Source organism: Achroia grisella, unplaced genomic scaffold (genome assembly GCF_030625045.1).
Source record: "Achroia grisella isolate CSIRO2021 unplaced genomic scaffold, CSIRO_AGI_Agris_v1 utg2471, whole genome shotgun sequence".
NCBI classification, from domain to species: domain Eukaryota; kingdom Metazoa; phylum Arthropoda; class Insecta; order Lepidoptera; family Pyralidae; genus Achroia; species Achroia grisella.
This window is the reverse complement of record NW_026712739.1, coordinates 896,399-920,693: the sequence shown is the minus strand read 5'-3', so window position 1 is coordinate 920,693 and position 24,295 is coordinate 896,399. Positions and strand designations below refer to the sequence as shown.

The window sequence follows — 24,295 nt, the reverse complement described above, 5'->3', positions numbered from 1 at the left end:
TGTATATATATACATTAGACACACATTAAGCGTTTAGTGACTATGTATATGTATATACTTATGTAAATTATGTCGCTATTACTGACTTTGTAGATAACTTACACTAGATAGATAGATAGATAGATAAAAATTTTATTTACGTTAAAGGCACACACACACACAAAATACACTGTAATAATAAGAACAAAAATAAAACAGATATACACATTACATTAGTGAAGTCAAACAAAATACAATACACAACAATTATACAGATAAAATAAAATGCAATACAGATAACAAAAAACGGTATGAGTAACGTAGTGTGTGTGCATAGCCCATACGTAAAATGGCAGCACCTCAGTTTATTGTTTGCAGCATCAGCGTACAAGCAGCAAACCACTGATATTCAGGCACTGCCCAGAGACATACGCGAGGACGCGTGTAACAAGACCACAGCTTGTAATCAGCCCTATTACATTATCATAAATATTAATATATTAAAAAAGAAAAAAAAAAAAACTATATTAAAACAAGAAATAGGTATAACATATAGGCATAAAATATATAGGAAATTATTATCAATTCATATAATAAAATAAATATGAAAAACAAAAGAGAAAATAGAATTATTGCATAAGAGTGTGAAGTGTTTAAAAGGAGTGTTGAGTGTTGAGTGTTGAGTGTTGAGTGTTGAGTGTTGAGTGTTACCACTATCAAGCAACCAAAACCACTAATCAAATATTGGGGAAAATGAAGAAATATATGTACATTATATGTATAACGGTTACAAAGACAAATCAACTTGACTTTTGTTCCTCCAACAACAAATCTTTTAATTTTTGCTTGAAAGTAAGTTTCGAGGGAATACTTCTAATTGGAGGGGGTATATTATTCCAACATTTGGTCGCTTGATAGCGGAAACATCCTCTAAACGCCATTGTTTTATGTGAGTGCGCTGCCAATGGTGGCCTCAGAGTCCTAGGTGTACCATCTCCATATTGGTCGTGGAACGTGCGAAACCTTAGCTTTTGGTAAAGATACTCTGGGCTTTTCAGCTTTGTAAGGTTGAACATAAGCATTGCAAGGTGTAATTTTCGACGTGATTCCATATTTAGCATTGAAGCCCTATTTATGAACGGAGATACATGTGTACGCGGAGGAATATCAAAACAGAATCTACAGCATGCATTCTGTACACGTTGAATCATTCGACGAGTTTTGTAAAGTAATCGAGGTCCGTACACCAAATCTCCATAATTTAGCCTAGACAAAATTAATGATTCGCATAGAGTGATGCGCGTTTTTTCATTTACACAATTTCTTATTTTATATAAAACTTTCAATTTATAAAAACAGTTCTTTACAAGATTCCGGATATGGCTCTCAAAACGGAGTTGGCAATCAAAAACAATACCCAGATTCCTGGCTTCACTAACCTCCTGTAAACAAGTATTTAAAATTTTTACAACGGGGTCGCTATTTTTGATCATTTCAATCTGTTTTTTACTACCAAGAATCATAAATTTAGACTTGGACGGATTAAGTTTGAGACAATTATTAGAAGACCAATCAGCTATTCTACCCAAATCCTCATTAAGGGCCTTCAATGTTTCTCTAATTTTTGTTGGCTTTAACGAGATATAAAGTTGTATATCGTCAGCGTAACAGTGATATTTGCAATGTTCAATAACGTTAGGTAGATCTGCACAATATATATTAAAGAGAAGAGGACCCAATATGGATCCTTGGGGAACTCCACGCTTTACTGGTTTCGGAGTGGATACCGAGTATGAGCCATCATGTCTACGTAGTTTTACGGATTGCCATCTGTTGCTCAAGTAACTTGTAAACCATTTGATTGCATGTGCATCGAATCCATAATAGGACAACTTGGAAAGAAGCAACCAGATATCAAGACTGTCAAATGCACGAGTGAAGTCGAGAAGAACAAGTACTGAACCACGTCCAACATCTTGTTCTGCAAGTATATCGTCTGTCACGTCTAGCAGCGCTGTAACAGTACCACGGCCCCTGCGGAATCCTGATTGATGTGACGGTAGTATATTAGTAGCAGTAACATAATGTACAACCTGATTATATACAGCCCTTTCCAGAATTTTTGAGAGAAATGGTAAAATACTTATGGGTCTGAGATCGTTATAATCATTGGGATGTTCAATTTTGGGCAATGGAGTGATTAGTGCCCTTTTCCATTGGGAAGGAAACAAGCCAGTAGTGAGTGACTCATTTACCATATCTGTGACAATAGACAAAGTTTGTGGAAGTGTAAGCAGTACCATATCACGGCTAATACAGTCACTTCCGATAGCATTGGACTTTATTGATAGTATGTAACGAGCAACATCACTTTCAGTGACTGGTTGTAATTTAAACTGGGGTTTTTGTGTGTCAAATTTGTGATATTCAAAAAATGTTAATTGAGATAAAGATACTGTATCTGACCCAGCTTGTGTTAAGAAGTGATCATTAATAATATCGGGGTCACTAAGGAAGTCTGGCAGACATTTTGCTTTACTAGGATCCACTAATATTTTTTCTTTAATATTCTTCCAAAATACCTTACTATTGTCAGCATTAGAATTGATAAAGTAATTAAAATAAGCACACTTTTCATTTTTAATACTATTGATTACCATTTTCTTAAGGTCTTTATAATATTGCTTTTGCACATCAGACCCAGAACGTCGATAAGTGTCATAAGCCCTATTACGTAATTCTATCATACTTCTGATTGTGTCCGTTATCCAAGGAAGAGACTGATCTTGCTTCACTGTCATAGATACTATTGGGGCATGCCTATCAAAAAGAGTCATAAGGAAGGAACTATATTTATCCACCATACAATCTATATTAGGCAAAATCTGAAGTACTCTCCAATTTAAGGCCATAAGATCCTGACTGAACCCTCTCAAATTTATCCTCTTGATAGCTCTATATTCAAAGGTACTTGGTGTTGTTTTGAGTTTTTTTAATGTTACATTAACATTTATCATGGCATGGCCGAGTGATCCAGTGATGTTTGAGACATTTACATCATGTATCCGGCAATTAGTGCATACAAGGTCTAGTAATGTGTGAGAATTAACCGAGAGATGAGTAGGTTCAGTCACCACCTGTTGTAGGTCTAAACATTGCAAAAAGTCTTCTATTTTCAAAGTGCTACTATGAGATCTATTAAGCATATCCACATTAAAATCACCAAGTAGGACAACGTAGTCATATTTAGAAAAGTGTGTAACTGTGTCTGTCAATGCATCTATGAACATATCAATATTCATCCATGGTGGCCTATATGCTGTTCCCACAATTAGACTATACCCGTTCGATCTCGTCGATAGCCATAATTGCTCAATGCCGACGTCAGCATGCTTTTCAAATCGGACCCTTAAGTCTTTTCGTACATAGAATGCAACACCGCCTCCCCTACCACCACGTATGTTTTGAGGGCGTGGTGCGTTACGTAGGCAATAGCCGGGAACCACTGGCGCTCGAGCCTCTTGACCTACTGGTAGCCATGTCTCATTTATCGCAACAATATCAGCTTTAAAACGATCCATTGCTATGAGAAAGTCGTCATGTCCAGTATTCAGAGAACCAGCATTATATAGTGCTAACTTAAGAAATTTAGTTTTATGATTGAATTTTACTGGTTAATAAAATACGTATATTACGATAGTGTATTAGATTTGAGAAATAATAATAATTGAGCTTAAAATACATGTGAATATTATATACAAAATAAACGGAAAAAGAACAGCCAAATAATTGAAAGAGAACATGAATTCGTACATTAGGATCCCATAAACTTTGCAACATTGCTGTGCACACACACTTACGTTTCTGCATAACACTCTTAGATACAACAAACATAACAAAAACATAAGTAGTCCAACAATTAAATATACCACAACGAGACTTCAATGAACCAATATGCTTATTTGTAGACATATTAAATAAAAATGAATCAAAAACAAAGAATAAAGAATAATAGCTATATATATGTTCCATTAAAGTTTCCATTTTGCAAATATAGCACTCTAACTGCTTATATACACTTTCCATTGTACGTACAAAATTATTATAAGATTCCCTATTGAAGAGTTTAGATAATTTAAAATATATATATAGGAAAAAAGTTTTTCTAACTGGTGTTACACAAGTTGACAAATAACTGTAATTGTACTTCATGCTGATTATACTCTTACTTATTAAAAAAATGATAAAAACAAAGTGTAAAATATGAAAATAACAAGTAAAATAGTCATCGCCAGATACGTCACTGGAAACATATCCACTCTTTAACTTAGTTAATGGCTGAAGAACGAAATGGATCTGGACCAAAAATGCGTTCGAGATCCTCCTCCGTTTTTAGGCGGAATCGCGGACAGTCATGGCCATGGAATTGACGTGCAAATATTCGACCACCTCTCGTCCACACGTAGCGCCAGTTAAGCCGCTCCGCTAATTCACGCGCTCGTCGAAACAACATCCTGTTAACTCTAGTCAATCTCTCGTTTATGTAAAACCGTCTCGGAACCCCTGGGAGGTGCAACCCCTCAGTAGTTGCACCACGGCGCACTCGAGCAGCTCTCAACAGCTCATCCCGTACTGCACGCCGTGCCAACCGCACCACAATGGTACGAGGGCGAGTAGAGGTCTCTTGGGTCGGTTTCGACGTGTCTGACTGCTGAAACTCCAACACGCGGCCCACGCGCTCCGTACTGATGACATCTTGATCGCTTATAGTAACTCCTAGCTTACTAGCCAAAGTTTTTAATATATGTGGCAGGCTTTCGCCACCGGTCTCCGGAACACAAGATATATCCAAGTCATTCAGTAAAAGGTCTTGGTCCCTTTCATTTATTTCGGCCTTTAACTGCTTAATGGACTCTGCTAGGGATTTGTTGCCAGGTTCATTATCTGTGTTTGTGTTGCACTCTAATAGAACCAAACGGTCATTGAGTTTATCAATGCGGTTTTCACATTCAGCTACCCTGCCTATGAGCGCAGACAAGGTATCTGTCATAACTTTAAGTTGTTCGCGGTTGACTCTCATATCCTCCCTCAGTTCCTCTTTAAACGATCGCATTTCAATAACAAGTGACTGGTAATCTGTCATTTCCACTGTCACATTATTGGCAGTGTCATTAAGATTCGATGTGAGTGACAGAGGCTGCTCCACTATAGACATATCGAGCTCCATAGGACTTTTTACTGCTGCTCCACGCTGCATTGTGATACTATCTACAGCAACACGAACGGGTGTATTGGTGTTATCTCTTTTGGGCTTCTTGCTAATACATTCCACACATCTCCAAGCGTCCCTGTGCTCCTTTGTGAGGGTATTATAAAAGCGCTGCTCAGAAACGTTAGCGCAAATTAAATCATAATACCCATTACAACCACCGCACAACAAATATCTTCTATCTCGAATAGTAGTTTGGCATCCATTACATATAATACTGTTAGAAGACATTTTATTATGACAAGATGAAGAAATTAAAGAAAAAACAAATTTGGCTTCGGTGGGATTTGAACCAGGGCCACCAAATGCACTGAAAGTATCAGTCAGACCACTATGCCAATAACTGATGTTTAGGTTTGTCGAAATATGTAATCTCTTGCACTTGCAATCCTATAGCGGCTAATGAACTATTGAAAGGTCAATAACTTATTAGTTCAACGCACAGTTCACTGTCACTCACAAAGCTGATTCAATTTATTTATAACGTTCACTTTTAATAACACTTTCGTCCAAAATGATATTTATCCGTGCATCACACAGTTTAAAGTTCACAATTTCAATTAGTTATTAGTATTGGAATAATATTACAGTTTAAAATTATCTTAAAATTGCAATATGATTAAGATTCGAATTAAATATAGCAGAGCAATCAAAACAGACGTGATATCGTTACCGCGTCCCGCGCGAGTGTTCCACTATGTGTTATACACTATGTTGTCTTCTTTTGGAAATTGCATTTATTTTTTTATTGTAACGTGTATATTTTTTTTATTGTGGGGTTTGGGTTATTGTCAGGTACTTTGACCTGTAGCACTGCGTCTTGCATAGATCTATTGTGCTCGCCCTTTTCAGAGTTCGCTACCTAGACGCGTCAGGGACAAGAATTGAAGGTTATTCTTAGAATCCATGATTTTCATCTCCTCAGGATAGAGTGTAAACTTTCCAAAGGAGATATTTCGTTCATGCATGAGTGGGCTACAACCACATTGTAACGTGTAAAAACACATATAGATTCTGTGCTTTTATTCCTAGTATGTAAGTTCATTAGTAGGGCTTAGTTAGTCAAATTTTACTTTATTTAATAAAGTAATATTTGCTTTGCTGTGTTTTTACACGTTGTGACATATCCACTATATATTTATACAAAATATCAACGTGTTGGATCTTAGATAAGTGATTTAAATGCGATCTATATAGATCACATAAGCTGGGTATTATTATAAAATGTGCTATTGTAATATGTACTGTATTCTAGGTGTATACAAAATTATTAATTGTATACATATTATATATACATCAAATTTTTAAATTCTTAAATAATAATCATCAATGTTGCTATTTCTTGTTATTTCCATTTGTGTAAATATATTTCTAAAGTATACAACTAATAATTTTGTATACATGTATACAATATAATTTAAGGCAGTACGGTAAAAGTGTCTGTATTATAATCGCTAAAAAAAAAACGATGAGATAAATTTATGAGTATGTAATGCTTATAAACTATTTAATAAAAAGACTTGATTATATATATATATATATGTATAATTTTGTGAATGTAAATTATATTGACTATTTTTTTATGTGTAACATCTTTCTTCTCGTTTTCTCGCAATATGTGTGTGATTTGTTAAAAAGGGACGGAAGTAGTAGAGGATACGCGCGTTTTTAGATTTGTTGCGCAGTGGTTGTTATGATACTGAGAGATTTTACACATTTTTATTTGGTTACATAATCAACTATTACCATTACATAACTCACACACTCATCTGTTATGTCAGAAAAAATTGTAATACGAAATTACACGTTGTAATATTACAGCGTATAATTTTGTATTACAATTTTTATGTTACGTTACATTATATGAATGTAAATTTTGGTTATTCATATGTTTTTGTTTGCATATGAAATCTAACAAGGTTTCTAATGTGTTTTAATCCATTCTACACAAGATTAAAGTAAAATATACGTCTACAATGTCTATTGTATGTTTTATTTGTGTATTCTAAAATGCATAGACTAATTTCTTTTTACACTTTCACGCAAAAACTATTGATCGGATTTCGATGAAACTACAGTAATATAGCTTAATATATCAGAATAACATATAGGTTATAAATTTCGGGCAAAACTAGTTAAATATAAAACAATTTTTTTAAAATATATATTTATTTAAAAACATAACATTTCCAATATTAAATAATGCAACAATAGTATTGGTTGGGTATTTTATAATGCGATTTGCTTGGACTTTATTAAACTGTATATTTTGAGTTTGTGTTAGAAGAATAATGGCAGAAATATATATTTTTTTTTCGGACTACTCTAATGTTGTTGGTCTTTACAGCTTCACCGGACGATAGGGGGTGAGTGCAAATGGCACTCCAAACCCGCGGAAGGACTTATGGAGCGGCTGAAGGCCAACTCCTACCTGACGGATACGACTTTAGTCTGAGGGCACCACTAGGGGTTCGAACCTCGGCTCAGGCCGTCGTAATATCGATCCCCGTTTGAATTGGACGGGGGATCGATTGAAGGGGATGGTAGAAATAAAAAACATTCACGTTAACCTATTTAATTTGTTTTAATTTCTAGTTAAATCTTTCTTTTCAATGGCAACTAAACGTACTTTCCCAAGAATGTTGCGATAAATTTTGCGTATTCTGTCGCATTTAGATCTTCAGTTATATCTATACATATAAATAAAATTGGAGTGTCTGTTTGGAATATTGATATAACAGTTTTTTACTACATGTATATGAATATAAATACGATTACATATACCTAAATAACATTTTTTTAAATTTTTGTCTGTCTGTCTGTCTGTTTGTTCCGGCTAATCTCTGAAATGGCTGGACAGATTTGACGGGACTATTTTTGGCAGGTAGCTGATGTAATAAGGAGTAATATAGGCTGCTTTTATTTTAGAAAAATAAAGTTATATTCCACGCGGACGAAGTCGCGTGCACACAGCTATTATGTAAATAAATGATTAATAAATAAATAAATAAATTATTTCAGCCATTTATAGGACAACGGTGACTGTTTACCATCAGATAGTATGTACACCACTAAAGAAAAGAAAAAAAACTTTATTTATAAGTTTTTTTTTACCCACAAATTTAAACTTTACAACACGGCTTCACTGGTTCTTCTTGCTTCTTTATTTCCTTATTACAACATCCTGAACAGTTCTTCTGGTTATTTTCCTTCTCTTCTCTTCTCCCTCTCCCCGCTAGGGGTTTGTCTCTCTCGTCCCATACTACGACGCCGTCGCATGCGCATATGCGTTTTGGATTTTGGAATACACCCGCTGATCGAGCAATTATGCCACACGCGACTCTGGAAGAAAGAAAAAAGAAAGAAAGAAAGAAAATAATGTCAACTAGACCCGTCTATTATAATAGATGTTTATTTCGTGCGAAGAATCGAACCCCCGACTATCGGAAGTAAAGCGGTATGTTACAACGCTAGACCACCGAGGCCGTCATAATAATAGAAAATATCCAGAATAGAATAGAATAGAAAATCATTTATTCAAATAAACTTAATTTAAGCACTTTTGAATAGTTATCACAATTTTTTTTATCTACCACTCGTTCGGAAAGCTGTCTTATCACAAGAAGAACGAGCAAGAAACTTGTGTGTTGCTCTTTTAAATAATCCTTGTAAGTTTACATTTACATGTCGAAACGTGTGAATAGAAACTACCAACCAGCACTATTTTTTTGGGTCAAATATAAATATACAATAAGATTAAATCAGTCGTAGTGATAAGAGCAGACCAGTCCCTACAAGCAGCACTCGTTCACGAGTATGACGGATGAGCCAGCCATCGCTGCGCTCGACCATATTTTAGAGAACCCAATGACCTGGCCCGCCACACCGCCACATGTCTGGACATTTTAGTGAGCACCTACTGTATGAAGAGTCGTGACTCATTAATTACAATAACATACCAAAGGATATATTGTAATTACCCTTAAATAAATTCAAAACATCTGTTAAATCATATTTACTAAGCAAAGCCTATTACTCACTAAACGATTACTTGAATGACGAGCGTGCATGGCAATAGTTGTTCATGCACTGAATTTTCATTTAATGTTAGACATAGACACCTATATAAATATACATTATAAAAAAAAAGTAATTCAATTGATTTCTTGCCAGTTCTTCTCAATTGGATCTATATACCGAACTGGACGGTACGGAAAAATTAAAATTATAATGTAAAAATTTGACGTTCATAAGCGGCTAAAATGTCCTACATGAATAAATTAATTTGAATTTAGCATAACTACTCATTCCAATCAACCACGTCATAGCTACTTAAATACATAACGTATACCAGCCTTATTATTCGAGAAAGAGGTCAATCGTCGAATCCAACTCGGATGGGCAGTGTTCGGGAAGCTCCGATATATCTTTTCGTCCAAATTTCCGCAGTGTCTCAAGATGACGGTTTACGACCAATGTGTGTTGCCAGTGATGAGTTACGGAACAGAGACGTGGTCGCTAACTATGGGCCCCAACAAGCTCAGAGTCACTCAGAGGGCAATGGAGAGGGCTATGCTTGGGGTTACTCTGCGTGATCGAAACAGAATTGAGGAGATCCGCAGAAGAACCAGAGTGACCGACATAGTCCGAAGAATTGCTACTCTGAAGTGGCAATGGGCAGGGCACATAGCTCGTAGGACAGATGGCCGTTGGGGCAGTAAAGTCCTCGAGTGGCGACCACGGACCGGAAGACGCAGCGTGGGAAGGCCTCCAGCAAGGTGGGGGAGGCCTATGTCCAGCAGTGGACGTCTTCCGGGCTGCGATGATGATGATGACCAGCCTTATTAGGGCCTTAAACACTGATGGTCGATTTTATAGTACACTTACGGGCCTCCACTGTCTCCGTTTATCTTGGATTGAGCCGACCCGCCTCGTCCCAGGTCATCTTGCCTCTCTGTCACAGCTACAGATCTACCTATGATGTCCCAGATCTATCAAAAATAAAATATGTTTATTCATGTATGTTTTATGTGTGATTTTTTAACTGTGCCCGCGGTTTTATCCGCGTTAAGTTTCAATAAAAAAATATAGTCTATGTGTTATTCTGATGCATAAGCTATATTACTGTAAAGTTCCATCAAAATCCGTTTAGTAGTTTTTGCGTGAAAGAGTCACGAACATCCATACTTACATATTATCGCGTTTATGATATTATTAAGATAGATGGTGCACCCGCCTGCGCTAACGGTTTACGCTGGCGGGGCACCAGTGGAGGATGATAAGATGAACATGAGGTCAGGTCAGGTGGTTTCCAGGGGGAACCGAGGTAAACCGCACGCGCAACTTGTTATTTTATATGACAGTAGCTGTACCCGCGACTGCATCCACGTGAAATTAAAAAAAAGATGATTAGAGAATCTTTCTAAAATAAAAGTAGCCTAAGTTACTCCTTATTACATCAAAATCGGTCCAGCCATTTCAGAGATTGTAAAAAATGATATTTTGGTGTATGTACCGTATTTATATTAATATGCGTGTAGTAAAAAACAGTATAGAATAGAAAAAGAATAGAAAATCATTTATTCAAATAAACTTACATTGAAGCACTTTTGAATAGTCATAACATTTTTTTTTTTTTTTAATCTACCGCTCATTCGGAATGCTGTCTCATCACAAGAAGAACAAGCAAGAAACTTGTGTGTTGCTCTTTTAAATAATTTATTCTTACTTACAATTTAAGTTTAAGTGTGTGAATACAAACCACCGATTAGCACTAATTCAATTAAATACTCAAAAAGAAAAAAATATTGAATACATAACCAACTGGTTAAACAATTAATAAGAGGAATCAGTCATAGTGATTAGAGCAGACCAGTCCCTACAAGCAGCACCCGTTCACGAGTATGACGGATGAGCCAGCCATCACTGCGCTCGACCATATTTTAGGGAGCCCAATGACCCGGCCCACCACGCCGCCACAAGTCTGGACATTTTAGTGAGCATGACTACTCAAAACACCAGACCACGTCATAGCTACTCACAATTGCCATCTGATGTTTATAGTATTCACATTTCACATAAGAATGCATGCGGCAATTAATACAAAACCCGCTACGCTTTCATATTTCTAAAATAATTGAATCAAGAAAGCAATGAGATAAACAAATTATAACGTTGTATGCTAATAAACTAATTATTTACTTGATATGTTGTCTTCTATGAATTCGTCTATCCTGTAATAGGCTTTCTTACATAAAAATTGTTTAATATAAGATTTGAATTGCCTCTCTGTCAGATTTAGTGCAGATTCTGGCAGTTTATTATAAAATCTTACGCAATTACCATAGAATGAATTACTGACTTTGTGCAGGCGGCATTTAGGTAAAATTAGCTTATTTTTATTGCGTAAGTTTCTATTTGTACAGTCTTTAAGTTTTCTAAAACTGTCTAAATTCTTCCGTGTATGCATGATATTCTCATAAATGTATTGTGAAGTAACGGTGAGGATATTTGAATCTTTAAAACACTGACGTAATGAATTTCAATATTACAAACAGACACTCCAATTTTATTTATATGTATAGATATGATGAGTTTGTGTGTGTGTATATATATTAAGACAATACCTTCAAATACTTACTTTCAGTACACTATCCTGTATTCTGAACGTGGCCCTTCCATGCTCATCTGCGACAATGTTCCCCAAATCGCCGGCGTGTCTCAGCTCTTTGGGGTCTTGCGGCCCGCCGTGTGGTGAATCGTACGGATTGAAATGATCACCTATAGATTGACAACCCTGGAATAATAAACCTGTTTTAATTAATAAAAATTTATATGTGTTAGAATATACAATAATAGTCGGAACTCTGCTAACCACTTTATTTAATATATTAATTACTAGCTGTTCCCGCGACTTCGTCCGCGTGGAATTTTGCAACATTACTTTATTTTTCTAAAATAAAAGTAGCCTAAGTTACTCGTTATTACATCAGCTACCTGCCAGTAAAAGTTCCGTTAAAATCGGTCCAGCCATTTCAGAGATTAGCCGGAACAAACAGACAGATAAAAATTATGAATATAGCTAATTTGGTGTATGTACCGTATTTATATTGATGTGCATGTAGTAAAAAACGGTTATTTCAATATTACAAACAGACACTTCAATATTTATATATATGTGTAGATTTCTCTGCCTAGGTTCATAGGCTTGTCCTAAGACATAGGCCTCCTCCAAAAGACTCCAGGCTCCTCCAAGGTGTTGGACCTTCCTTCTCCATGTTGGTCCCGCCACTGCCCTTATATCAACCAACCACCTTTTTTCTATCGGCCTGGTTCCTTCTTGGATACCAATCTAAGACATTCTATTACTATCCATTAAAAAAAATTACCAACCCTGCTAAGGTCACCAACTTCATGAACGTGCAGACCATGAGGGCCGGTGGTCAGACCGTCGATGCTGCCGTCCGCTACCAGCGCACCGTCGCCCGCCTGCTGGAACCTGACCACACCTACCACTTTACCACTGCAGCATGACTGGCTGGTGACCATGGCCACCGCTGATTGTGTATCTGTGGAAAAATAACAGATTAGTAGAATAGAAAATCATTTATTCAAATAAACTTAATTTAAGCACTTTTGAATAGTGATTCTTTAAATCTACCGCTCATTCGGAAAACTTCATCACAAGAAGAACGAGCAAGAAACTTGCGTGTAGCTCTTTTAAATAATCATTGTAACTTTACATTTCCAAATCAAATCAAATCAAATCAAATTTATTTGCACTAAACATAGGTTTACATTGGTTGTTATTGTAATATAATGTCCCATTATGTTTTGCCTCATTAGGCATGCAAAATGTACAAATAATAAATATTATTTAATTATTAAATCAATTGTCATCAGAGAATTATAAATACATATTATTATTATTACACTATTATTAATTTAAAACCTCGTTTACGGAGTAAAAACATTTGTCGAGTAACCAACTATTTAATTTATATGTCAATCGTCCTCGTGGAAGTGACTTTATATCATCTGGTATTTTATTATAAATTTTTATCGCCATATGGAAGACATTATTTTTGACCATACTTAATTTCGTTCCATGTATGTACAGCTTCGTTACTTCCTCCAATTCGAAACGTGTGAATACAAACCACCAACTAGCACCAAGTTATTAGCTTCAGATATTAAGTACACAATAGGATTAAAACAGTCGTAGTGATTAGAGCAGACCAGTCCCTACAAACAGCACTCGTTCACGAGTATGACGTATGAATAGAAATAGAATAGAAAATAATTTATTCAAATAAACTTAATTTAAGCACTTTTGAATAGTCATAATAATTTGTTTTTTATCTACCACTCGTTCGGAAAGCTGTCTCATCACAAGAAGAACAAGCAAGAAACTTGTGTGTTGCTCTTTTAAATAATCCTTGTAAGTTTACATTTACAAGTCGAAACGTGTGAATACAAACCACCAACTAGCACTAAGTTATTAGCTTCAGATATTAAGTACACAATAGGATTAAAACAGTCGTAGTGATTAGAGCAGACCAGTCCCTACAAGCAGCACTCGTTCATGAGTATGACGTATGAGCCAGCCATCACTGCGCTCGACCGTATTTTAGGGAGCTCAATGACCCGGCCCACCACGCCGCCACATGTCTGGACATTTTAGTGAGCATGACTAGTGAGCTGTGTATAGCTAATAATAATAATCTCAGAACAATTCACACAGCGCCATCTAGACCCAATTTCGGCTAGCTAAAGCTTGTATTTTTTCGTAAATACACACATATTATACATAGAAAACAACCAGAGAGATGACTGCGAACAGTGATGAATGGAAGAGAAAAACTTATTCGACCACAATGATTGGGATAAGGAAGATGGTAAATGATGTTGTTACCTCCAAAACCTTGCAAGACAGTCCGCTTTCCTGATGTTTTAGCCACTAAATCCAGTATAACGGAATTCGGAAGTGTTGTTTCAACCATGATTGCTCCATCCTTGTATATTGCCTGCAGCAGAATAAAACAAAATAATTGTTTAAGAGGCCTTTCACATTTTTTGGCGTAAAAGCGGGGTCTTTGGGGTTCTGGTTCTAAGAAATTAAGAGTCGGATATACATTTTGATTCCTGAATTATATAGATAGATATCTAATCTTAAAAACAACATCTTTGAAATGTTAATTTTCTCTTTGTTAGTCTTCCTAATTTCTAAAATAGTTTATTCAAAAACGCTAAGAGACAGAAGTTTGGGGTCGTCGTTCATTAATAAACAAACATAAATTGATATGATATCTGTACTAAAACTTGATAATTACTTTATAAATTGAGACAGCATCGTCCTTTTTTTCATTTTCAACTTAAATATCTAAAAAATTGATCATAATGAAACCCGAAATTTCAACAAAACTTTGCCATAATCATTTCTAATTTTCTCATAAATACAACGAAATTTTTGCATAAAAAAAACATAATAATAAAGTTAATATACTTGTAAATTAGAAATATAAAAAAATATATAAGTTTCTAAGAAAAAAATAAACAATAATAATAATTTAAAGTTGTATAAATTCCGTTGCGCCAAAAGTAAATTCTCAGTGCTGCGCTAGCGCTCGTCGAGGTAGGACCTATGCTATTTTTTACGACACCGCTACGATAAGACATTCGTAAACATTTGTCAGTGAACATTAGTATAGTGCGACTAAACAATTTTGATAATTTAAGTAATATTTAATTAATTTTGCTAATATATACTTATTTCTACGAATATTAATTTAAAGTTGTTGTTACATATATATATAATATTTATTTTAGCATGCCAAAACAAAAGTACAGTTATGCTACAAATAAAACCTACCTACCCTGCTGCACTATAAAAAGCACAAGAGCATGGTATTTCGTCACACTAATGGCAATTAATTGTTAAAATTAAAAAAGAGAACATTTTAGTATTTTTAAAAATAACGCTTATCTGAGAGAAAAATGTAAGGAAATGTAAACCAATTTTACTTTATGTTTATTTTGTAGTTTTTTTCTAAATTAAAATAGGGTTATTGTTTATAAAAATACCATTATTATTTTTACGTACATTTGTCTTGTGTTATATCATCTATCTGCAATGTGGATTGTAAATAAATTACCAAATTATATATAAATTATATTCCTTAATGTTTAGAGATATTTTATCCAATTTACTTTATTTTATTTTACACAATACAGATATTTCTAAATTGCAGCCATTCTGTTATTATACTCGTTGGACTTTCATTACTGTACAGTTATGTCAAATAATTATGCGTGTTTGGGTGAAAAGTCAACATTATAAATGTTTTTATTTAGAGACTAGCTTTTAGCTCGCGGCTTCGCCCGCGTGAATATGGGATATATAGGTTATCGCGCGTTTAAAGATCCGTGTACAATATTGGGACGTTATATATAAACCTTCCTCTTGAGTCTATCTATTCTGTTAACAACGAATCAAAATCTGCGTAGTTTTTTAAGATCAAAATACATAGATCTATTACATGTGTAGATGATATTTTAACTTTAAAATGGTATTGGCAGATCAGTTGGAATCGTCGGTATTCTTGGTATATGAGCTGGTTGCCCAGCTAACGTACCGGTTATAATGGTCTACAATTAAATTGTCTTTCAATTCTTTAGTAAGCAACATATCCAATGGGACGCCATTGCACATGTTCGGCGGGCTTAAACTTCATGATTGGAGCATGCTTTTGAGAAATTCCTTCCTCAAGTTTGAGCAGTTAGTGTGGGAAATCACTATCTGTGCTTCCATAAAGATGGGTTCTCAAATTTGTCAGTAGTTTTAAACTTTCAATTAAAGTCCATAAGGGAGACGATGTTAATGACACAGAGAGTCTTTCAGAAATCTCCAGCAAAAGTATAAAAGTAATCCCGCCAATGAGAGCAGAGGTGTTTCTAAGGTCTTTTAAGGTTCTGTCCAAAATCTCTATAGCTCATGGTGATTTCATTCCATATAATCAATGAGGCGTCTTGTAATAATCTATAAAAAGTTTTGATATTAACATGTAATTATTTATCAAGAATCAAGAATCGGCCAACCAAGAACGAGAAGCTGCAATATCAGCCAATCATGCGGCGACGTCAATGATGCAGGAACAGCAATGATAGCAGTTGAAGGTTTTTTTATACAACTTAGAATGGCAAACAAGCTGACGGCCGCCCATGCATTGCCATTCCTGAGAATGTGATGTTTTATTCCTGAGGTGTTATTCCCCTGTACCCTGTAAATTCACTGCCATATATATACACAGATAGTCTATATAGATAGGTATGCATATACACAGATAGTATACCCTGAGAAAGGTCATAGACTACTTTATAGTGCGAAAAAGGATTGTACGGGATTGAAAGCTGAGATGAAAGGTTGTATAAAAGTATCATCATTGTTTAAGTGAAACAATGAAACTTTTTTGGGTTATAATCTAAATATATTTCCTTTATTTGGTCAATTTCATTATACCACGTTGACGAAGTCGCGGCCACATCTAATATACATATAAGGATGGGAACTTTAAATCGAAATAAAGCCATGAAAACACAACTATTATATATAAGTAAAATAATTATTTGCCTAAGTTTAATATTTAGAACAAGTGAATATGGCAATAATGCATCCGACTCTTATAATAAATTATCTTGTATTTATTAATAAATAAATTTAATTAATATATAATAAGAATTAAATAGTACATTTATGTTATAGTAATTTCATCTTCCTGTCCTTATCCCAATTATTTGTTACTCATATTACTTAAGGTTTTGGCTTTTAGTTATACAATCGGCCAGCATCCTGACTTCAACCCTCTAGGAATAATATAATAAAAAAATATGGTCATTATTAGCACTTTGATAATTAAGATAAATCACGTTATTTAAAAAAATCCAATAAATAGTTTATGTTACTCAGTTAAGTAAAAACATATTACATTATTAATTAAAATATTACAAGGATCAAAATGGTTCATACTAAATCCACACCGATTGCGCTACACGGTTATTTGCGTCTGTGTGCGTGTACTACTGTGTGTGTGCGTAAATCCATACGATTAAACCTAAAGTTGAGCGGCATCATTTTGTAATAGTCCTCTTAAGAGCTTGAAGTGTAATATATAAAAATTCACATATATATGTATGTAAGTGTGTATTTAATTATAGGAGCCAACAGAATATCAGCGCTGCAGAGTTATCTGTAGCTTCATGCTGAGTTGGTTGCCTCTTCTTCATTGCGACACATAGAGCCACCTCCTCATTTTTATTTTATTTTGTAATATTTTTGCATTATTTAATTTGTAAACTTTATTTCTATTTATAAAATGTATCTCATGTATGTAATTGTTGAATAAAGCATTTATCTATCTATCTATGAAGACCTTTAATATAATGCCCTCTGTGATTATTTATATAAAAAAAACATCTATTAAAAAGAGCACACACAAGTTTCTAGCTCATTCTTCTTGTGATGAATCTGCGTTCCGAATGAGTGGTAGAATCAAAATATGACTATTCAAAAGTGCTTGTAATGAGTTTATTTGAATAAAGATTATTTCTGTTTCCAAAATATTTCTCTATCTTCACGCAACTTCTTTTATTGTTACTATTGAAACTCACTCTATATTTATCCCGGGAAAATAAATTTTAATCATATCAGATACAAACCTCTTTGACTCCATCCTGTGACTTCAGTTCTGTCAGTGTTTTGTCTAATAATTTTGATACGGGATTTGTTCCAAAATCCACAAGGACTTCCAACTGAAATAGAAAGTTTGTTTGTAGTTTTGAACCTAATGGTAACTGCACAAAATTGGTGAAGTTATTCAGAAATGGCAAAATTCAGAAATTTATGAGTTTTAATGTTATTTATACTATACCGAACCCTAATAAAATTGCCAAACTTCACTGAGCAAATAGAAATAAGCCACAGCTACATATTAGACTGTGTTTAACGGATCCAATAAAATAATACCACTTCCTTTCAGCCACTAGTGTTTAATATTAAGTAATTTACAAAATAAAAAATGAATTATTAATACGCCATGTTATAGTATCAAACTTTTGTTATAATAATTTTTAAAATTTCGAATTTCGAATCATTACGTAAATAAAAAGTAAAATATACTTAGATGGCCAAGACGGTTTTAAAATTCATACTTAATCAGACTGTGTCTCTCAAACAAATCACCGATCAAAATTGGTGGCGGCCATTTAAAATAAAGAAGAAGAAGAAACATATTAATCTTAGAAGATTAAAGTTCATAAATGCATAGACAAACAGACAAAGCACTGCACTGCAACCTGCATAGATATATTGTGCTTGCCCTTTATTTCAAAGTAAGATAGACTTACATATATATAAATTAATAATATAAATTATTGTTATAATGTTAATGTTAGTCTATAAGGTATCTAAATATATATAACTCAAAGGTGACTGACTGACATAATGATCTATCAATGCACAGTCCAAACCACTGGACAGATTGGGCTGAAATTTGGCATGCAGGTAGATGTTACATGTACATAGGCATTGTGTGAAACTTTGTCAATTTTAAACCGATCGGGCTGAAGCATGCATAAAGCTACTATGACATAGTATCCCCTAAGAAAGGATTTTGATAAATTCCACACCTAAGGGGTGGAATTAACGTGAGCGAAGCCGCGGTCAAAAGTTTTAATTTTCAATATGGGTCATTAGTAACCTAAATTGAGTAAATAAATAATAAATTAAAGTAATTATCACACAGTAAAAAAAACTAAAAACTTTGGTCCAACTTAAAAGAAGACTTTTAATATTTGAATTACTCAGTTACAGAAACTCGTGGCCGGGGCATCTTAGTTAATTAAAAAATACATTTAAATAACATTGTAATGGAAATTTCTAGAATATTGAAATTAGGGAGCCGGGTTAAATAGTAGATATATAAGTAAGTAATCAACTAGTTTACTTTTAAGTTACTGTATATAGTATGATAAAAGTGATTTTATACATGTTAATTATAATTAAATAACTACATTTAAACAAATAATTATTTGTCAAGGACATTTTCAGTTTTAATATTCTGTATTTGATTTGTTTACAATGTTAAACAACACTAAAATACTCAACATACCTTTGAAGTAATCATCTCTGGCTCTTTATTATGCAGAACAGATATATAATAATATTTTATATATGTTTAATTAAATAATAAAGTACAAATCAAGAATGTTTATTTAGAAAATGTGTAAATTATCAAAACAAAAAATAACAAACGTCAGTCAAAGTTATGACCTTGACACTTCTAACCTAACTTAATTTTTATTTTGGTACGGATTTCCCGTCTATGGGTAAGGCAAAAGGATGCAGCTCATACAGCCTATTGGGTAGTACAGCAAATCCAATATATATATAATAATAGATATTGAATTATAATTAGGTTCTTAGAAAGGGCATCAATAAAAGAGGACAGTAAAATATGCTATATTCACAGTTATATTTAATTTAAATTTACAGTCTTTATTTTCTATTGTTCTAACGATGACAAGGAATGTACAATTTTCAAATTTATATTTTCTTTATATAAAGTAAAGAGTTATTAATACAGCCAATGTCTTCAATAGTCTTTACAAATGATACCTCTTGAAATGTTTTTATTACGTAATCGAATATATATTAACTTATTGATAAGTTTCTATGTTCTTCAATAAATAATTTCATTCAATAGGGTGATTTCTTTTTTTTTTGTTCGATTTTCCCGTTTCAGAGAAAGGCAAAAGGAATGGGCCCAAACAGCCACTGTGCTCGGTAGTCTTCTGATATTATATATCCTTCAATTTATTGTCTTCACAATTCGACATATATTATTTTATGTATTATTGATAAAATAATATATATTGATAATATTATAAATAAAACAATACTTATAGTTCACAATCACTTTCTTATTTTTCAACAACAAAATTTTTGCCACATACACAAAAGCACACAATTCGCAACGCACGCCCCAATTTTATCATCTTAACTAGAGCTGTTACCGACAACATCGTCCGCGCAATATTTGACTTTATTCATTAATATTAAAAAATTTAAAACAAGTGAAGCTTACGTCATAAATTACCCCCTATGTCAGCTATTTGCAACGGAAAGTGCCGCTAAAATTGTCCAGTACATTTTTTTAGAATACATGTTATTTTTTATAGTTAAGTCGTATTGTGCACTGACTACACATCTAAATTAAACAAATGGAAGGGTGCCGAGTGTTGATAGATATATGCACAAGTATATACATACATTTACTAGTACCTGGAGTTGATTTTATTATAGTAGCTACCTACCTACCTTATCTTTCATCCTTTATAAAATTGAAGACTTTGTAAACGATATTTTTTTGGTAGAAAAATATAAAATTCATAGCGTTGACAATATTAGGTATCCGATTGCAGTGCGTAGCGGTTTCTATATTGATTATCGCATGCCGCTTACTTGTCATTGTGTATTATTTAAAATAGCATTTATTCAAAAGATCACACACAAGTCTCTTGCTCATTCTTCTTGCGCGTTCCGAATGAGTGGTAGAATAAAAAAATATGTATTGAGTTTACTTGCATAATGATTATTTCTATTTCTATTACATTAAAACAGCAAACACAGTTTGAAACAATATTTATTTATCACAACAGAAACAATAGAAAAATGGAACACAAAAGAATACAAAATTATATATAGAGTTGGCAGTTACCAATATGACTATCTATAACATTTGTTTGTTGTTATAACTGTATGTGTATTAATTTATTTTATTTCAATTTCATATCATATTTATAGTAACACTCTCTGCATACTCCTCAAGGGCTGACGTCAATGTAAATTAGTTTAAATGAACATTTCTTGTGGTTTCGGTTAAAACGAGGAAATCAAATGGTCAAAATAATAAATAAATAGTAAAAAAAATAATCTCAAGTTCACCATATTGGTTTTAGAGTTATGTAATTTTATTTTTAGTTGTCTTCTCAATACGCCTTTGCATTTCAAAACTCATCATGGAAGTGCATTAAAAAATTATTAATCCGCCATAATGGTTGATCGGCCATTTTGAATATTAGATCGACGCCATTAAGCATATACGCTATTATTATCCAAACCAAATATTATACATAAATATCAGCGCAATCCGTTGAATCCATTAGAAAAAAATAAATCCAATCGGTTGAGAGTAAACAGTTTAAAAATATATCTGTGAGATTTGACCACAATTAACATAAATATTGAAATTTAAAAATAGTTTGTAAAAATGTTGGATATAGCTGATTAATACTGATTTTAAGGCTGCAATTGTTGCGGGATGTCAAGATGGTGTTCGTTACTCATTCTGCCGAGGCACGGAGATATTGAGCGGCATTTCTATAAAAAAATTGTAATTATTAAATAATTTATCAAAATATAACAATTAACTAATAAAATTTATACAAAGTCTTCTGCCATTTTATTGTGAATTGTCGGGTGTTCTATGACTCATTTCCACTTAGATACCCGTCTATAGTCGACGGTCGACTATAGATAGGTAGAGGGATTGACATAAAATACCCGATCGTCGACTATAGACAAGTAGAGGAATTAACATAGAATAGTCGGGTATACTATGTTAATTCCTCTACTTGTCTATAGTCGTCCGTCGGGTATTCTACGTCAATCCCTCTACCTGTCGAGTATTCTACGTCATTTCCTCTACCTGTCTATAGTCGACCGTCGGGTATTCCACGTCATTTCCTCTATTTGTCTATTGTCGATCTCCGTTACAATAGGTGTAAGCGTATCATATACATAACTAGTAAAATAGAGTTTAGTAACAGGATTTGATAAGCTAGTGTCGGGTATTCTACGTCAATTCCTCTACCTGTCTATAGTCGACCGACGGATATTTTAAGTCAATTCCTCTACTCGTCTATAGTCGACCGTCAGGTATTCTACGTCAATTTCGTCTACCTGTCTATAGTCGACCAACGGATATTTTAAGTCAATTCCTCTACCTGTCTATAGTCGACCTTCGGGTATTTTAAGTCAATTCCTCTACCTGTCTATAGTCGACCTTCGGGTATTTTAAGTCAATTCCTCTACCTGTCTATAGTCGACCTCCGCTACAACAGGTGTGAGCATCTCAACACGCTTCACCGGCGTCTGATCCATGTTGTGGACCAGCTTGTACACATCGGAGTTCTGGAGGTGGTCCAGAGAGACTGGAGGCTTTTCGTACTTCATGAAGTTGATCCTATATAGAAAACAAATTGAATGAATGAAACGCCTATATAAAAATACATTGTAAATAAACTGGCTTTAAAAAAAAAAAGTAATTCAATTGAGTTTCTTGCCAGTTCTTCTCAATTGGATCTATATACCGAACTGGACGGTAGGGAAAAAATAAAATTATAATGTAAAAATTTGACGTTCATAAGCGGCTAAAATGTCCTACATGAATAAATGATTTTTGATGATGAAAAAATCTTTATTGTTTTCAGAAAAAAACAATGATTTATATAAACTGTTATGTATAAATATAGCATATATATATTTATAAGTGACGCAAAAGCTTCGTACCACTTTTTGCGAAAACTGCGCGGTCAGAGAAGTATGAAATTTAGCACACTTATAGTTCATATAGAGAAGGTGCGCAGAATGCATTTTTTTTTATTATGTATATAAAATACTATAAATTAGTAAAATAAACATTACGCACACTAGCCTGTATTTGACGCAGACATTATCTTTGGCAATAGAACCTTAATAATGTCCAAAATTATAATTTAATTATGGTCGAATTTCATTCATTGGGCGATCACTTCTTAATAATAATAATAACTCTTTATTGCGCATACATAAACATAGGACAGTAAGTACAATACAATGAAAATACACTTCTTATTATCTATTATTATTTATTTAGTTGTTAAATAATAGAATATACTTTAAAATTGTTCTAAAATTGATTATTTTTACAATGAAGGTGTGAAATTTCATTTATATACAATACATTGGTGCAATTTGTTTAGTGGACGATGAAACAAATTAGCAGAATTGTAATTGTACGTTAAAATTATTGACTTCTGTTTACGCTATAAAGATTTTTTTTTATCAAATTGTTGTTAACAAAATAAAAACGAAAAACAACCTATCGTATTGCTACAACAAATGGTAGAAGTTATTTATTCGATGTGATCTTAACTCGATTGCGTGCCATTCGTAGATCACTCGAATTTTCTGACTTTACAAAATATTTTTCAGTGTGCGTAATGTTTAGTTTTAATATGAACATACAAAACCCATGCAAAAACTACACTCACATTGACAATATTATTAAAATTGATCACATATTTGTCTTGCAGTGTATGAAAATCCACTAGGTGGCAGTTCGATTCCCTGGAATGGATTTAAATAAAAAATCAAACGATACATTTCTCGTCTATTTATAAGTGCCTATTTCTGAATTCATCCGTGTTAAATAATATTTATACTTTGTTTTCGGACTACTCTAATGCTCTTGGCCGCAGGTGGCCTTTATAGTTTCACCGGACGATAGCGGGCGAGTGCAGATGGCACTCCAAACCAAAGGAAGGACTTATGGAGCGGTTGAAGGATAACTCCTGCCTGACATTGATAGGTTGCCTAGGCTCTAGCGTAGGCAGACTAAAGTCCACCCTTGGAAGTAGGAAAGAACAATATAAAATAGAATTATATAATTATTATTATTTAATTACTTTGTATTCATAGAAAACATCAACTTAAAAATTATTCAAAAGAATTATTCAACATTAATCAAAAGTACAACACGCAAGTTTCTTGCTCGTTCTTCTTGTGATGAGTCTGTGTTCCGAATGAGTGGTAGAATAAAAAATATGACAATTCAAAAGTGCTTGTATTATATTTATTTGAATAAAGATTATTTCTATTTCTAAACTTACCTATTAGACAGTTTACAATTTGACTTAGTATCACGCCACGGCCAAATCTGATTCCAGTTT

General features: G+C 33.7%; 2 protein-coding genes across 2 annotated transcripts in view; both read right to left on the bottom strand.

Moving 5' to 3' along the window:
* Positions 1–4,268: 4,268 nt before the first annotated feature.
* On the bottom strand, positions 4,269–5,922 carry LOC131842778 (uncharacterized). Its single transcript, XM_059191346.1, has one exon. The coding sequence runs from the start codon at positions 5,477–5,479 to the stop codon at positions 4,307–4,309; it is 1,173 nt and encodes a 390-aa protein (XP_059047329.1). The 5' UTR covers positions 5,480–5,922; the 3' UTR covers positions 4,269–4,306.
* A 2,402-nt stretch (positions 5,923–8,324) lies between these two features.
* LOC131842787 (titin-like) overlaps positions 8,325–24,295 on the bottom strand; it is a 47,819-nt gene continuing 31,848 nt past the window's right edge. Inside the window, exons 16-22 of the mRNA XM_059191354.1 lie at positions 22,398–22,548; positions 17,963–18,055; positions 14,163–14,274; positions 12,641–12,816; positions 11,889–12,044; positions 10,136–10,239; positions 8,325–8,590 (exon numbers count right to left, since the gene is read on the bottom strand). Coding sequence (XP_059047337.1) covers positions 8,371–8,590; positions 10,136–10,239; positions 11,889–12,044; positions 12,641–12,816; positions 14,163–14,274; positions 17,963–18,055; positions 22,398–22,548 — 1,012 coding nt within the window. The 3' untranslated portion in view covers positions 8,325–8,370. The remainder of the gene's footprint in view (positions 8,591–10,135; positions 10,240–11,888; positions 12,045–12,640; positions 12,817–14,162; positions 14,275–17,962; positions 18,056–22,397; positions 22,549–24,295) is intronic.

What these genes read in the sequence shown, in the direction of transcription:
- LOC131842778 (XM_059191346.1), bottom strand. Translation starts at nt 5,479, where the DNA reads ATGTCTTCTAACAGTATTATATGTAATGGATGCCAAACTACTATTCGA.